Source organism: Ranitomeya imitator, chromosome 1 (genome assembly GCF_032444005.1).
Source record: "Ranitomeya imitator isolate aRanImi1 chromosome 1, aRanImi1.pri, whole genome shotgun sequence".
NCBI lineage: Eukaryota > Metazoa > Chordata > Amphibia > Anura > Dendrobatidae > Ranitomeya > Ranitomeya imitator.
In genome coordinates, this window is record NC_091282.1 from 216,201,171 (window position 1) to 216,217,270 (window position 16,100).

At 43.6% G+C, this 16,100-nt stretch overlaps 1 protein-coding gene across 1 annotated transcript in view; it reads left to right on the forward strand.

Moving 5' to 3' along the window:
• MEGF10 (multiple EGF like domains 10) overlaps nt 1-16,100 on the forward strand; it is a 184,247-nt gene that overhangs the window by 69,907 nt on the left and 98,240 nt on the right. The window contains exon 5 of the mRNA XM_069753927.1: nt 7,279-7,371. Coding sequence (XP_069610028.1) covers nt 7,279-7,371 — 93 coding nt within the window. The remainder of the gene's footprint in view (nt 1-7,278; nt 7,372-16,100) is intronic.

Genomic DNA, 16,100 nt, shown 5'->3' on the forward strand with positions numbered 1-16,100 from the left:
GCTCGAGGAAGGCTACAAACTCCTACTCCTTCTATTATAAGGATCGCATTTTTCAGCTCCAATTTCAGAGACTTCCCAGTAAAAGTTTTCCCAATTTGGACTTGGCATTGCTAATATTGTTGTATAAGCAGCTGCTCAAACATAACGCTTCATGCCGTATTACGCCCCTAATTACTAAGCCCAAGAGAGAGAGAAGGAAGTTACAAAGCGTTTATTCGCCTAAGATAGTGAACAATAGATTTGGAGAGGTAGCAAATTCAGCTTAATCTACACAACCTGAGAACATCAAAGGATTATTGATATTTTATAAAGTGATAGCATGTCGCCAGGATATACCATGACCTCATGACTGGTGAAGGTCTGATTTATGGCATCTTGAAGACATTTGGAACAAACATATTGGAGGATCTGCTGTATAGTCTGCTCAGTTACAGAGAGATGACAGCTCCTGGGCCACAAGGCAGCATTGGTAATGGTCCTTCTACCGTACAAGACATTTCTGATACTGGCGTCTCCTCATGTAGTGAAGGGATCTCTAGGCCTCTTTTATCACTAGGTTCTGGGTGCAACTGACACCTCTCAGCCACTTATATGATGAAAGTGCCAGGCACTGGGATATTAACAACTACATCACCAGTAATGATTGCTTGGATTGCTAATACTGGCAGGAATTGGGAGAAATTACTCCAAACAACATTTTTGCATTCATGAAAAAAATATACTGCTGTCCTTCAATCAAGTACAAGCCACATTCCAGATTTATCCCATTTCCACAAATATTTTTAATTTAGCTTTTTTTTTATCTCGGTTTCGGAACCCTTAAAAAAGCGCTCCTCCTCCTCCTCCCATCAAAGCTTTTATCCTCTTAGTATATTGCAGTCATAATATTATATAGCACTGTGTCCTAACAATTGCTCATTTTACCTTTCTACCCAGCTAATTCTTCTGTTTTCTCTCAGGTCTATCACACCATGTGATTAAAAACTGACTAGCTGAATCCTTCTAAGCTCTGTGTAGAAACAGGAAGTCTTTTTCCCTGCATGAGTCATGCCAATCTTCATTTCCTGACCCAGCTGCTTCGCTTCTCCTCCGTGCCAGTCACTTTGCAGTAATGTAGAATTATAGGTCTAATGATGACTCATGTATTGAAAATTGACCTCCTGTTTCTACACAGAGCTTAGAAGGCTGCAGCTAGTCTGTGTTTAATCACATGTCATAGACCTAATGGAAATGAGAAGAATTAACTGGGTAGAAAGGCAAAATGAGCAATTGTAAGCACACAGTGCTATATAGTACAATGTTGATGGAGTGCTTCTTAAACTTCACGTTTCATCTTTTTTGAGATCATCAAGTCTTAAGGCCTTTGTGGGTTAGTATCCACGATATAATTGCACATCATCCAACACAAGTCCTCTAGACCTCCCGCCATGGCTTTGAGCAGTTGGAAATCTTTGATTCCTTCATTATGCATGGCAAAAAAAACCTATTAAACTGTGATCGATGGATAGGAGACTCCGAACATGCAATGTGTAAAAACTTACTGTATTCTATTATACCATAGGAACAAGCAGTCTCTGTACATAAAACACGTCCTGCCAAATTCCAAAGGTTTGGGAACAGCTGGTGTCAGTCCCCGCCCACTCCATGCTTGTCACAGACTCTCTTTTCTGCCCTGGGGGTGTGCTTAGTTTATAACAAGCTAATCAATGAATAGTCAGTTAAAGATAAGAACCTCGCACCTTATATCAGTAATAGTATTATCGGAATTACGCTCACAATCTACTATATGTAATACTATACTATATGTAGTGTTTCCACATTTCCTTTCAAGAACACTGCAATGCCGTTATGTGGAATACGATCAGATGCAGAGAAACTGACTCCATCTAGTGTTATCGATACAAAATATATTGTGCACAGGCGGGTTTTGTGCGTACGTAACGGTTTTTACCTATATTTGATTTTTAGTTTCTTTACTTTTCAAATAAAAAGAAAGGTTTAAAAAGTGATGACCAAGTCAAGTCTCCTTGTATCAATCATTTATGGGAAAGCCATATTTTTTTGAAGGATGTCCACTTGTTATATTCATCTTATATCAGATCAGGTTTGACACTTCATTTTTTATTTGGTAGATCAGAATTACTATATTTTCTCATTTGAATTAACTTGAAGCGGGTGACAATTTTCATTTTTACAAGCCAGTGGTTTCATTTTTATCAAATACTTTATGTAATCTGGAAAGAAAAGTTTTTAAGGTCAATTTAAATTTATTTCTTAAGAGATCTAGAGTTCAGATTTCATTAATCAGTTCTTTATATAAACTGATTAAATTGCCCATTTCTTGGGATGACATGTCTTCTGGACCACAAAAATGTCCTTTAAATCTACCTAATCAAAATTCTGTAACTACTTTAAGGGAATCTCAACAGGTTTTTGCCACCTAATCGAAAAGCAGCATAATGTAGAGACAGAGACCCTGATTCTAATGATGTGTCACTTACTGGGCTGCTTACTAAAGCATATAAAGTATGTATTAATAAATATGCATGATAGTTGTGTGGGCGGGGTTATACAGGGCTCAACATTCAGAGAGCTGGTACTGTAGATCTGCAACAAACACAGATTTTTATCAATAGCAACAACCACTAGTAAGTGACACATCTTTGGAATCAGGGTCTCTGCCCCTACGTTATGCTGTTCTCAGATGGGGTGGCAAAAATGGTGGAAGATTCCCCTTAAGAACACAAAAAAGTATATATATATATATATATATATATATATATATATATATATATATATATATATATATATATATATATACAGTACAGACCAAAAGTTTGGACACACCTTCTCATTTAAAGATTTTTCTGTATTTTCATGACTATGAAAATTGTAAATTCACACTGGAGGCATCAAAACTATGAATTAACATATGTGGAATTATATACTTAACAAAAAAGTGTCAAACAACTGAAATTATGTCTTATATTCTAGGTTCTTCAAAGTAGCCACCTTTTGCTTTGATGACTGTTTTGCACACTCTTGGCATTCTCTTGATGAGCTTCAAGAGGTAGTCTCCGTGAATGGTCGTCCAACAATTTTGAAGTAGTTCCCAGAGATGCTTAGCACTTGTTGGCCCTTTTGCCTTCACTCTGCGGTCCAGCTCACTCGAAACCATCTTGATTGGGTTCAGGTCTGATGACTGTGGAGGCCAGGTCATCTGGCGTAGCACCCCAACACTCTCCTTCTTGGTCAAATATCCCTTACACAGCCTGGAGGTATGTTTGGGGTCATTGTCCTGTTGAAAAATAAATAATGGTCCAACTAAACGCAAACCGGATGGAATAGCATGCTGCTGCAAGATGCTGTGGTAGCCATGCTGGTTCAGTATGCCTTCAATTTTGAATAAATCCCCAACAGTGTCACCAGCAAAGCACCCCCACACCATCACACCTCCTCCTCCATGCTTCATGGTGGGAACCAGGAATATAGAGTCCATCCGTTCACCTTTTCTGCGTCGCACAAAGACATGGTGGTTGGAACCAAAGATCTCAAATTTGGACTCATCAGACCAAAGCACAGATTTCCACTGGTCTAATGTCCATTCCTTGTGTTCTTTAGCCCAAACAAGTCTCTTCTGCTTGTTGCCTGTCCTTAGCAGTGGATTCCTAGCAGCTATTTTACCATGAAGGCCTGCTGCACAAAGTCTCCTCTTAACAGTTGTTGTAGAGATGTGTCTGCTGCTAGAACTCTGTGTGGCATTGACCTGGTCTCTAATCTGAGCTGCTCTTAACCTGCAATTTCTGAGGTTGGTGACTCGGATTAACTTATCCTCAGAAGCAGAGGTGACTCTTGGTCTTCCTTTCCTGGGGCGGTCCTCATGTGAGCCAGTTTCTTTGTAGCGCTTGATGGTTTTTGCCACTGCACGTGGGGACACTTTCAAAGTTTTCCCAATTTTTCGGACTGACTGACCTTCATTTCTTAAAGTAATGATGGCCACTCGTTTTTCTTTACTTAGCTGCTTTTTTCTTGCCATAATACAAATTCTAACAGTCTATTCTATAGGACTATCAGCTGTGTATCCACCAGACTTCTGCACAACACAACTGATGGTCCCAACCCCATTTATAAGGCAAGAAATCCCACTTATTAAACCTGACAGGGCACACCTGTGAAGTGAAATCCATTCCCAGTGACTAGCTCTTGAAGCTCATCAAGAGAATGCCAAGAGTATGCAAAGCAGTCATCAAAGCAAAAGGTGGCTACTTTGAAGAAACTCAAATATAAGACATATTTTCAGTTGTTTCACACATTTTTGTTAAGTACATAATTCCACATGTGTTAATTCATAGTTTTGATGCCTTCAGTGTCAATGTACAATTTTCATAGTCATGAAAATACAGAAAAATCTTTAAATGAGGTGTGTTATATATATATATATATATATATATATATATATATATACATATATATATATATATATATATATATATATATATATGTATGTATGTATATCAGTCATTAGTAATCAAGATATGGCCCTAATGATTCTTCCTGGGTCATGCATTACTGCACAGATTAAATAAAAATGTCCCAAAATGAAACATATACTTGTACAAAATCTGGTCTAGACAATTTGAATAGTTTTAATCATATGGGGGCATTCGGGATGTATGACAAGATATACAAAACATTAAATAATATGAAATGATGAAATACATTAGCAGATACAGAAAAACTTACTAAGGCTACGTGCACACACTGCGGATTGGTGTGTGGATTTTTCCGGACTGATTTTGGTAAATCCGCAGGTAAACCGCACTGCGGATTACCTGTGGAATTACCGTGGATTTACTGTGGTTTTTTTGCATTTTTTATGCGGATTTCACATGTGGTTTTACACCTGCGGATTCCTATTATGGAGCAGGTGTAAACCGCTGCGGAATCCGCACAAAAAATTGACATGCTGCGGAATAAACAACGCTATGTTTCTGCACGTTTTTTTCCGCAGCACGTGCACTGCGGATTTTGTTTTCCATAGGTTTACATAGTACTGTAAACTCATGGAAAACAGCTGCAAATCCGCAGTGTCAAAACCGCTGCAGATCCGCAGCAAAATCCGCAGCGTGTGCACATACCCTAAATGTTTCTTGGAGATTTGGTTACCCCTCTTTCCTTGAGAATTAAGAAAAGGCTGGTATCTAAGCTTGAAGTCACAAATTGGTACTAGACTGATATTTAATGGGTGAACACTCATTACTTTATCAGCAGATCACTGAGTTGTTGAGCTGATGGGATTCACAATTTGGTTGAGACACACATGGGGTAGGGAGGTGATTGGGAGGGGGGAATAAACATTAAAAATAAATAGTGTTTATATTTTATTCTAATCTTGTAATATTTGTACATTATTTCCCCATTAAACATTTAATAAAAAGATTTTGAAAAAAAATGATGATCAGGGGCCTGGATAATTTCCCCCCTAATTAACTGTACTTTATACAGTACGTCGTCATCTGGTTTTTAATTCCTGTTTCTTAGAAATAATATACAGGTCCTTCTCAAAAAATTAGCATATAGTGTTAAATTTCATTATTTACCATAATGTAATGATTACAATTAAACTTTCATATATTATAGATTCATTATCCACCAACTGAAATTTGTCAGGTCTTTTATTGTTTTAATACTGATGATTTTGGCATACAACTCCTGATAACCCAAAAAACCTGTCTCAATAAATTAGCATATCAAGAAAAGGTTCTCTAAACGACCTATTACCCTAATCTTCTGAATCAACTAATTAACTCTAAACACATGCAAAAGATACCTGAGGCTTTTATAAACTCCCTGCCTGGTTCATTACTCAAAACCCCCATCATGGGTAAGATTAGCGACCTGACAGATGTCAAGAAGGCCATCATTGACACCCTCAAGCAAGAGGGTAGGACCCAGAAAGAAATTTCTCAACAAATAGGCTGTTCCCAGAGTGCTGTATCAAGGCACCTCAATGGTAAGTCTGTTGGAAGGAAACAATGTGGCAGAAAACGCTGTACAACGAGAAGAGGAGACCGGACCCTGAGGAAGATTGTGGACTGAGACTGGTGTGGAAACATCCAGAGCCACCGTGCACAGGCGTGTGCAGGAAATGGGCTACAGGTGCCGCATTCCCCAGGTAAAGCCACTTTTGAACCATAAACAGCGGCAGAGGCGCCTGACCTGGGCTACAGAGAAGCAGCACTGGACTGTTGCTAAGTGGTCCCAAGTACTTTTTTCTGATGAAAGCAAATTTTGCATGTCATTCGGAAATCAAGGTGCCAGAGTCTGGAGGAAGACTGGGGAGAAGGAAATGCCAAAATGCCTGAAGTCCAGTGTCAAGTACCCACAGTCAGTGATGGTGTGGGGTGCCATGTCAGCTGCTGGTGTTGGTCCACTGTGTTTCATCAAGGGCAGGGTCAATGCAGCTAGCTATCAGGAGATTTTGGAGCACTTCATGCTTCCATCGGCTGAAATGCTTTATGGAGATGAAGATTTCATTTTTCAGCACGACCTGGCACCTGCTCACAGTGCCAAAACCACTGGTAAATGGTTTACTGACCATGGTATTACTGTGCTCAATTGGCCTGCCAACTCTCCTGACCTGAACCCCATAGAGAATCTGTGGGATATTGTGAAGAGAAAGTTGAGAGACGCAAGACCCAACACTCTGGATGAGCTTAAGGCCGCTATTGAAGCATCCTGGGCCTCCATAACATCTCAGCAGTGTCACAGGCTGATTGCCTCCATGCCACGCCGCATTGAAGCAGTCATTTCTGCCAAAGGATTCCCGACCAAGTATTGAGTGCATAACTGAACATTATTATTTGATGGTTTTTTTGTTTGTTATTAAAAAACACTTTTATTTGATTGGATGGGTGAAATATGCTAATTTATTGAGACAGGTTTTTTGGGTTATCAGGAGTTGTATGCCAAAATCATCAGTATTAAAACAATAAAAGACCTGACAAATTTCAGTTGGTGGATAATGAATCTATAATATATGAAAGTTTAATTGTAATCATTACATTATGGTAAATAATGAAATTTAACACTATATGCTAATTTTTTGAGAAGGACCTGTATTTCAAAATATACATAAAGATTAAATATTGGAAGTAAAGAAACACTATTTATTTTGAACAAATTAGTAAAGCTGAATAAATATGATTCCGTCCAGATCTGCTATAGACCATTTGGTGCTGTTCGGTTTACTCTTCTCTTTCTTTTGATGTGTGACAGCTCACTGCGCTGATAAATGTGTTCACGGCCGCTGCATCGCTCCCAACACCTGTCAGTGTGAGCCGGGATGGGGAGGACCCAACTGCTCCAGTGGTAAGTGCACAGCTGCCGCTGTCTGTCTCCGGATGCTTCTGCTCTTGTCTCTGGGGACATTGTGTTCACAGTAGTAATGATCTCCTACATTTCTAGACATTTTAATATATACTTTATATGGATAATATCCTGATTATAGGTTAAGTGTGACCTCAAAAATCATTTTTTGGGGACGTAATAATCTGATTTATCAAGAAACTGTGAAAAGTTTTCGATACAAGTGAAAAGAGCAATTGTAAGTTTATAACTAACTAAGTTGGTGTCTGTTCTAATATCTAGTAACATTGCCACTGGAGTAGGGACTTGTATTTTTGCACCAGTCATTCACTACTGAAAATATACTGTGAGTTGTGAGAGTTTTTCTTTTTGTACTTGTTAGACTCCAATACTGTGAATCCTAACTCCACAAGATATGACAAATGTGTAAGTGTAAAGAAATACTCATAAACGTCTGCCTTCTGGAGCTGGGGACAAAAAAAAAAGAGCAATAGCGTCTTATCCAAAAGCAACAGGTACATTAGTGGGGAGTAGAGTTGAGCGACCTTGACCTTTTTAGAGTCGAGCCGGGTTTCGCGAAACCCGACTATCTCAAAAGTCGGGTCGAGTGAAATCGGCCGATTATGACGTAAAGTCGGGATCGACCGAAACACGAAACCCAATGCAAGTCAATGGGGCAGCATAGTCGGCAGTGAGTGGGGGCCAGGAAAACACCTAGAGTGCCCATTTTAATGTCAAAACCATCCATTCTTCTTAATGAAGCTTGTCAAGCGTAATTTACCTTATAATAATTGGAAGGCATTTGAAATTGGGGGTCATTTGGCTAAAGTTGTGGTGGGTAGGGCTGGTTCAAGTAATTAGTGGGCCCAGGAAATCTGGACCACGTCACGGCAGTGGAGCAGGGAGAGGTAAGTATTTCAACTTTGCAAGTGCTGTGAACCTGAGCAAGCAGGGGGGGCCCACTCGTTGGCATTGGCACTGGCACAGGGCCTCTCAAAGTACAGCGGTGTGTTTGCACGGCGGGGGCGCCTCCCACCGGCAGCAACACTTTTGCGTACTATGAGAGGCCCTGTGCCAGTGACGTCGCCAACTAGTATTCCTCCCCCCACCTGATGAAGAAACCTGCACTTTCATCTGCACCTTCCTCTTTGTCCCCGTGTAAGGTGGTATGGTATGCGGGAAGAGCAACCTGACTTTCAGCAGGGTCACAATGTTGTTGTGTAGCGTGCACGGGGAATGTTGCGTTATGGGTCAATGTACCAGCAGACTCATCTATCACTGGCTGGGCAATGGGCAGGATGAGGAGGAAACACAGATATAGGCCCAAAGAATAAAGTTGGCTAAATGCAGTTCAAAATTGGTAACACAGGAATAACCAGGGGGCATTGCAGTGGAGGACAACTGGAATGAGAGGCAGACACCGATAGTAGGCCCCAACCCAACTAGTAGGCCAAATGCAGTCTAACATTAACAACTACTTAACGAGCGCCTGAAAACGGAATTTCAGGACAGGAAACCAGGAGAACAGCAAGGAGCGGCAGACACTGTTAGTAGGCCCCAAACCAACTAGTACGCCAAATGCAGTTGTTCCATTTAACCACAATTTAACGAGAGCCTGAAGATAGAAGCTCAGGAAAGGCAACCTGGAGAACACCTTGGAGTGGAACACACCATCTCTCTCCACCCCATACCCATTTTGTAGGCCTAATGCAGTGTAGTTTTCTACAACTACTAAACGAGAGTCGGAAGACCGAAGCAATGGCAAGGAAACCTGGGGAACACCTTGGAGTGTAACACACCATCTCTCTCCACCCCATAGCCAATTTGGAGGCCCAATGCAGCGTGGTTTCCAACAACTACTAAACGAGAGCATTAAGATCGAAGCTCTGGAAAGGCAACCTGGAGAACACCTTGGAGTGTAACACACCATCTCTCTCCACCCGATACCCATTTTGTAGGCCTAATGCAGTGTAGTTTTCTACAACTACTGAACGAGAGTCGGAAGACCGAAGCAATGGCAAGGAAACCTGGGGAACACCTTGGAGTGTAACACACCATCTCTCTCCACCCGATACCCATTTTGTAGGCCTAATGCAGTGTAGTTTTCTACAACTACTAAACGAGAGTCGGAAGACCGAAGCAATGGCAAGGAAACCTGGGGAACACCTTGGAGTGTAACACACCATCTCTCTCCACCCGATACCCAATTTGTAAGCCTAATGCAGTGTAGTTTTCTACAACTACTAAACGAGAGTCGGAAGACCGAAGCAATGGCAAGGAAACCTGGGGAACACCTTGGAGTGTAACACACCATCTCTCTCCACCCGATACCCATTTTGTAGGCCTAATGCAGTGTAGTTTTCTACAACTACTAAACGAGAGTCGGAAGACCGAAGCAATGGCAAGGAAACCTGGGGAACACCTTGGAGTGTAACACACCCTCTCTCTACACCACGGAAGGGCTGATTCCTAGGAAGGAAGGCTGTCGGAAAGAAGCAGGGCGCGTCCGAGGGTGATTATATTCTTATTAGGTATATACTCACCCTCGGACGCGCCCTGCTTCTTTATTTGTAATGAATGTTTATTTGCAATGTGGTTTTGACTTACTCTATTTTTTTGGTAAATAATGATTTTATTATTTTCATTGTTTTGCATCTTCTTGGCAATAATATAAAGAAGACGCGACAGGACAACACTCGGTGGATGCCATATCTGTGTTTTAAATTGAAAAAAACTTTCAGTTAACTACTTGCAGGAGAAAGTTATTGTAGCTGGTGGCCATTTTTAGTACTGTAACAGATTTTTGTTGTATGTGTTTGTTTTTAATGTTAAAATGTCTGCATTTGATATCTCTCCAGTATTTTCTTTTTTATAAGCAAAATACTTATTTTTATATTTTCTGATGTTGGTTCAAGGGGTACACGGGCAGCAGTAGACAGGTCAGTGGAGGCCTAGTGGAAGGAGGGACCGCAGACAGGCTTTGAAGGCCTAACATAATAAATTGGGCTGGCTGTAGGCAATTTAAAATTGGTTCCAGGGGAACACGGGCAGCAGTGGCCTGGTCAGTGTAGTAGTAGTGGAAAGAACGGGCCGCAGACAGGCTTCGAAGGCCTAACATAACAAAAATTGGGATGTAGGCAATTTACAATTGGTTCCAGGGGAACACGGACAGCAGTAGACAGGTCAGTGGAGGCCTAGTGGAAGGAGGGACCGCAGACAGGCTTCGAAGCCCTAACATAATAAATTGGGCTGGCTGTAGGCAATTTACAATTGGTTCCAGGGGAACACGGGCAGCAGTAGACAGGTCAGTGGAGGCCTAGTGGAAGGAGGGACCGCAGACAGGCTTCGAAGCCCTAACATAATAAATTGGGCTGGCTGTAGGCAATTTAAAATTGGTTCCAGGGGAACACGGGCAGCAGTGGCCTGGTCAGTGTAGTAGTAGTGGAAAGAACGGGCCGCAGACAGGCTTCGAAGGCCTAACATAACAAAAATTGGGATGTAGGCAATTTACAATTGGTTCCAGGGGAACACGGGCAGCAGTAGACAGGTCAGTGGAGGCCTAGTGGAAGGAGGGACCGCAGACAGGCTTCGAAGCCCTAACATAATAAATTGGGCTGGCTGTAGGCAATTTAAAATTGGTTCCAGGGGAACACGGGCGGCAGTAGACAGGTCAGTGGAGGCCTAGTGGAAGGAGGGACCGCAGACAGGCTTTGAAGGCCTAACATAATAAATTGGGCTGGCTGTAGGCAATTTAAAATTGGTTCCAGGGGAACACGGGCAGCAGTGGCCTGGTCAGTGTAGTAGTAGTGGAAAGAACGGGCCGCAGACAGGCTTCGAAGGCCTAACATAACAAAAATTGGGATGTAGGCAATTTACAATTGGTTCCAGGGGAACACGGACAGCAGTAGACAGGTCAGTGGAGGCCTAGTGGAAGGAGTGACCGCAGACAGGCTTCGAAGGCCTAACATAAGAAAAATGTCAATACAATGGTATTGACAGTGCCAGGCATTGAAGGATGTCAGCGCATAGACTAAACATTGGTGGAGCTGTGAGAGAAAATTTTGCAAGTGGTAGAGCACTGTTTGACCTGGGGGGGGGACTGTCTTGTGGCCGGCGGTACAGGCCCAGGGCCCCTCATATTACAACGGTGTGTCTGACGTTGGGTGCGCACCACCACCGCCAGACACTTTATTGTACTATGAGGGACCTAGTGGCAGTGCCGTCGACCAAAAGCGGGCACACCCACCTCTTCAGACAAACAGTACTCTCACGGCTGCTGGCGCCAAGTGGCGATACCACGGCCCCGTGTGGGGACTTTGCCCATTTAGGGAGGTGTTAACATGTCGGATGCTGGACAATCAGGTGCTGCAAATTACGAGATTGGAAAAGTCGTTCAGAATAGTCCACAGGCAAGACCTTTACATAGGAAAGCTAGGTGTCAGCCGGGCAAGGTGGGGCAAAAGATTTAGAAATCCAGTTGTGGTTCATTTTAATGAAGGTTAGATCATCTACATTTTGGGTAGCCAGACGAGTCCTTTTTTCTGTTAGTATTGAACCTGCAGCACTGAATACTCTTTCTGATAGGACACTAGCTGCCGGGCAAGCAAGCTCCTGCAATGCATATTCTGCCAATTCTGGCCAGGTGTCTAATTTTGATGCCCAGTAATCAAATGGGAATGACGGTTGAGGGAGAACGTCGATAAGGGATGAAAAATAGTTAGTAACCATACTGGACAAATGTTGTCTCCTGTCACTTTGAATTGATGCTGCAGTACCTGTCCTGTCTGCGGTCATAGCAAAATCACTCCACAACCTGGTCAGAAAACCCCTCTGGCCAACACCACTTCTGATTTCTGCCCCTCTAACACCTCTGGTCTGCTGGCCCCTGCAGCTCGTGTTAGAACGATCACGGGCGCTGTGTGCAGGGAATGCCAGAAGCAAACGGTCAATAAGAGTTGATTGTTTGGTTGCTAATATTAGTTCCAAGTTCTCATGTGGCATTATATTTTGCAATTTGCCTTTATAGCGAGGATCAAGGAGGCAGGCCAACCAGTAATCGTCATCGTTCATCATTTTTGTTATGCGTGTGTCCCTTTTGAGGATACGTAAGGCATAATCCACCATGTGGCCCAAAGTTCCAGTTCTCAAATCTGTGGTTGTGCTTGGTTGAGGGGCAGTTTCAGGCAAATCCACGTCACTTGTGTCCCTCGAAAAACCAGAACCCGGCCTTGCCGCGCCAACAATTTCCACTGGCCCCGGAAAAGCTTCCTCATTAAAAATATAATCATCCCCATCATCCTCCTCGTCCTCCTCCTCCTGTTCGCCCGCTACCTCGTCCTGTACACTGCCCTGGCCAGACAATGGCTGACTGTCATCAAGGCTTTCCTCTTCCTCAGCTGCAGACGCCTGATCCTTTATGTGCGTCAAACTTTGCATCAGCAGATGCATTAGGGGGATGCTCATGCTTATTATGGCGTTGTCTGCACTAACCAGCCGTGTGCATTCCTCAAAACACTGAAGGACTTGACACATGTCTTGAATCTTCGACCACTGCACACCTGACAACTCCATGTCTGCCATCCTACTGCCTGCCCGTGTATGTGTATCCTCCCACAAAAACATAACAGCCCACCTCTGTTCACACAGTCTCTGAAGCATGTGCAGTGTTGAGTTCCACCTTGTTGCAACGTCTATGATTAGGCGATGCTGGGGAAGGTTCAAAGAACGCTGATAGGTCTGCATACGGCTGGAGTGTACGGGCGAACGGCGGATATGTGAGCAAAGTCCACGCACTTTGAGGAGCAGGTCGGATAACCCCGGATAACTTTTCAGGAAGCACTGCACCACCAGGTTTAAGGTGTGAGCCAGGCAAGGAATGTGTTTCAGTTGGGAAAGGGAGATGGCAGCCATGAAATTCCTTCCGTTATCACTCACTACCTTGCCTGCCTCAAGATCTACAGTGCCCAGCCACGACTGCGTTTCTTTCTGCAAGAACTCGGACAGAACTTCAGCGGTGTGTCTGTTGTCGCCCAAACACTTCATAGCCAATACAGCCTGCTGACGTTTGCCAGTAGCTGCCCTGGGAGACCTGGTGTGCAACAGTGGCAGCTGCGGATGGAGTGGTTGTGCGACTGCGGTCTGTGGACGAGGTCTCGCTTCTGCAGGAGGACGAGGAGGAGGAGGAGGGGGTGCGAACGGCTACAGCCAACTGTTTCCTAGACCATGGGCTAGGCAGAACTGTCCCAAACTTGCTGTCCCCTGTGGACCCTGCATCCACCACATTTACCCAGTGTGCCGTGATGGACACGTAACGTCCCTGGCCATGCCTACTGGTCCATGCATCTGTTGTCAGGTGCACCTTTGTGCTCACAGATTGCCTGAGTGCATGGACGATGCGCTCTTTAACATGCTGGTGGAGGGCTGGGATGGCTTTTCTGGAAAAAAAGTGTTGACTGGGTAGCTCGTAGCGTGGTACAGCGTAGTCCATCAGGGCTTTGAAAGCTTTGCTTTCAACTAACCGGTAGGGCATCATCTCTAACGAGATTAGTCTAGCTATGTGGGCGTTCAAACCCTGTGTATGCGGATGCGAGGCTAAGTACTTCCTTTTTCTAACCATAGTCTCATGTAGGGTGAGCTGGACTGGAGAGCTGGAGATCGTGGAACTAGCGGGGGTGCCGGTGGACATGGCAGACTGAGAGACGGTGGGAGATGGTATTGTTGCCGCCGGTGCCCTAGATGCAGTGTTTCCTACTACGAAACTGGTGATTCCCTGACCCTGACTGCTTTGGCCTGGCAAAGAAACCTGCACAGATACTGCAGGTGGTGCAGAAAATGGTGGCCCTACACTGCCGGAAGGGATGTTGCGTTGATGACTAGCTTCATTGGCCGAGGGTGCTACAACCTTAAGGGACGTTTGGTAGTTAGTCCAAGCTTGCAAATGCATGGTGGTTAAATGTCTATGCATGCAACTTGTATTGAGACTTTTCAGATTCTGCCCTCTGCTTAAGGTAGTTGAACATTTTTGACAGATGACTTTGCGCTGATCAATTGGATGTTGTTTAAAAAAATGCCAGACTGCACTCTTTCTAGCATCGGATACCTTTTCAGGCATTGCAGACTGAGCTTTAACCGGATGGCCACGCTGTCCTCCAACAGGTTTTGACTTTGCCACGCGTTTTGGGCAAGATACGGGCCCGGCAGATGGAACCTGTTGCGATGTTGATGCCTGCTGCGGCCCCTCCTCCTCCGCTTCAGAACTGCTGCCGCCTGCACCCTGTTCCCCCAATGGCTGCCAATCGGGGTCAAGAACTGGGTCATCTATTACCTCTTCTTGTAGCTCGTGTGCAACTTCGTCTGTGTCACCGTGTCGGTCGGTGGTATAGCGTTCGTGATGGGGCAACATAGTCTCATCAGGGTCTGATTCTTGATCAGCACCCTGCGAGGGCAATGTTGTGGTCTGAGTCAAAGGACCAGCATAGTAGTCTGGCTGTGGCTGTGCATCAGTGCACTCCATGTCAGATTCAACTTGTAATGGGCATGGACTGTTAACTGCTTCACTTTCTAAGCCAGGGACGGTATGTGTAAAGAGCTCCATGGAGTAACCCGTTGTGTCGCCTGCTGCATTCTTCTCTGTTGTTGTTTTTGCTGAAGAGGACAAGGAAGCGACTTGCCCCTGACCGTGAACATCCACTAACGACGCGCTGCTTTTACTTTTACCAGTTTCACGAGAGGAGGCAAAAGAGCTAGAGGCTGAGTCAGCAAGATAAGCCAAAACTTTCTCTTGCTGCTCCGGCTTTAAAAGCGGTTTTCCTACTCCCAGAAAAGGGAGCGTTCGAGGCCTTGTGTAGCCATACGACGAACCTGGCTCCACAGCTCCAGACTTAGGTGCAATATTTTTTTTCCCACGACCACCTGATGCTCCACCACTACCACTACCCTCATTACCAGCTGACAATGAATGCCCCCGGCCACGACCTCTTCCACCAGACTTCCTCATTGTTTTAAAAACGTTACCAAACTAACAGTATTTGTTGCTGTCACACAACTTACACGGTGAGCTATAACTTCAGTATGATTTAGCTACCCCTTTACAGGTGGGTGAGACCACAACGAAAATCAGGCACAATGTTACACACTCTGTTGTTGGTCGCAACAAATGAGAGAGATGCCACACACGCAGGACTGTCACTGAAGCGCAAATGTAAATATTAATCTCCCACTGATTTGTTTTTGTTTTTTTAACAGGGAGACTTTAGAAAAAAAAAATAATAAAAAAAAAATGATTTTTTAAGGAAGAATTTATAAACAAAATAAAATAAAATGATTGTTTCAGGGAGAATTTAGAAAACAAATAAAAAAAAATAGGCTTTGTAGGGCCCACTGAGTGAGAGAGGACGCACACAGGAGTCAGGAGTGGCACACAAGCCCAGAGGCCAATATTTATCTCCCACTGATTGATTTAGTGATTTTTTCAGGTAGATTTTGGAACCCAAATCAAGCAAAAAAATAAATAGGCTTTCTATGGCCCACAATTGGAGAGAGAGAGAGAGATGGCACACCCAGGAGTCAAGACTGGCACACAAGCAGAAAGGGCAATATTAATCTCCCACTGATTTGATTTTTTTTTTTTTTTTCAGGGAGACTTTAGAAAAAAAAAATACAAAAAAAATGATTTTTTCAGGAATAATTTAGAAACCAAATAAAATAAAATGATTTTTTCAGGGAGAATTTAG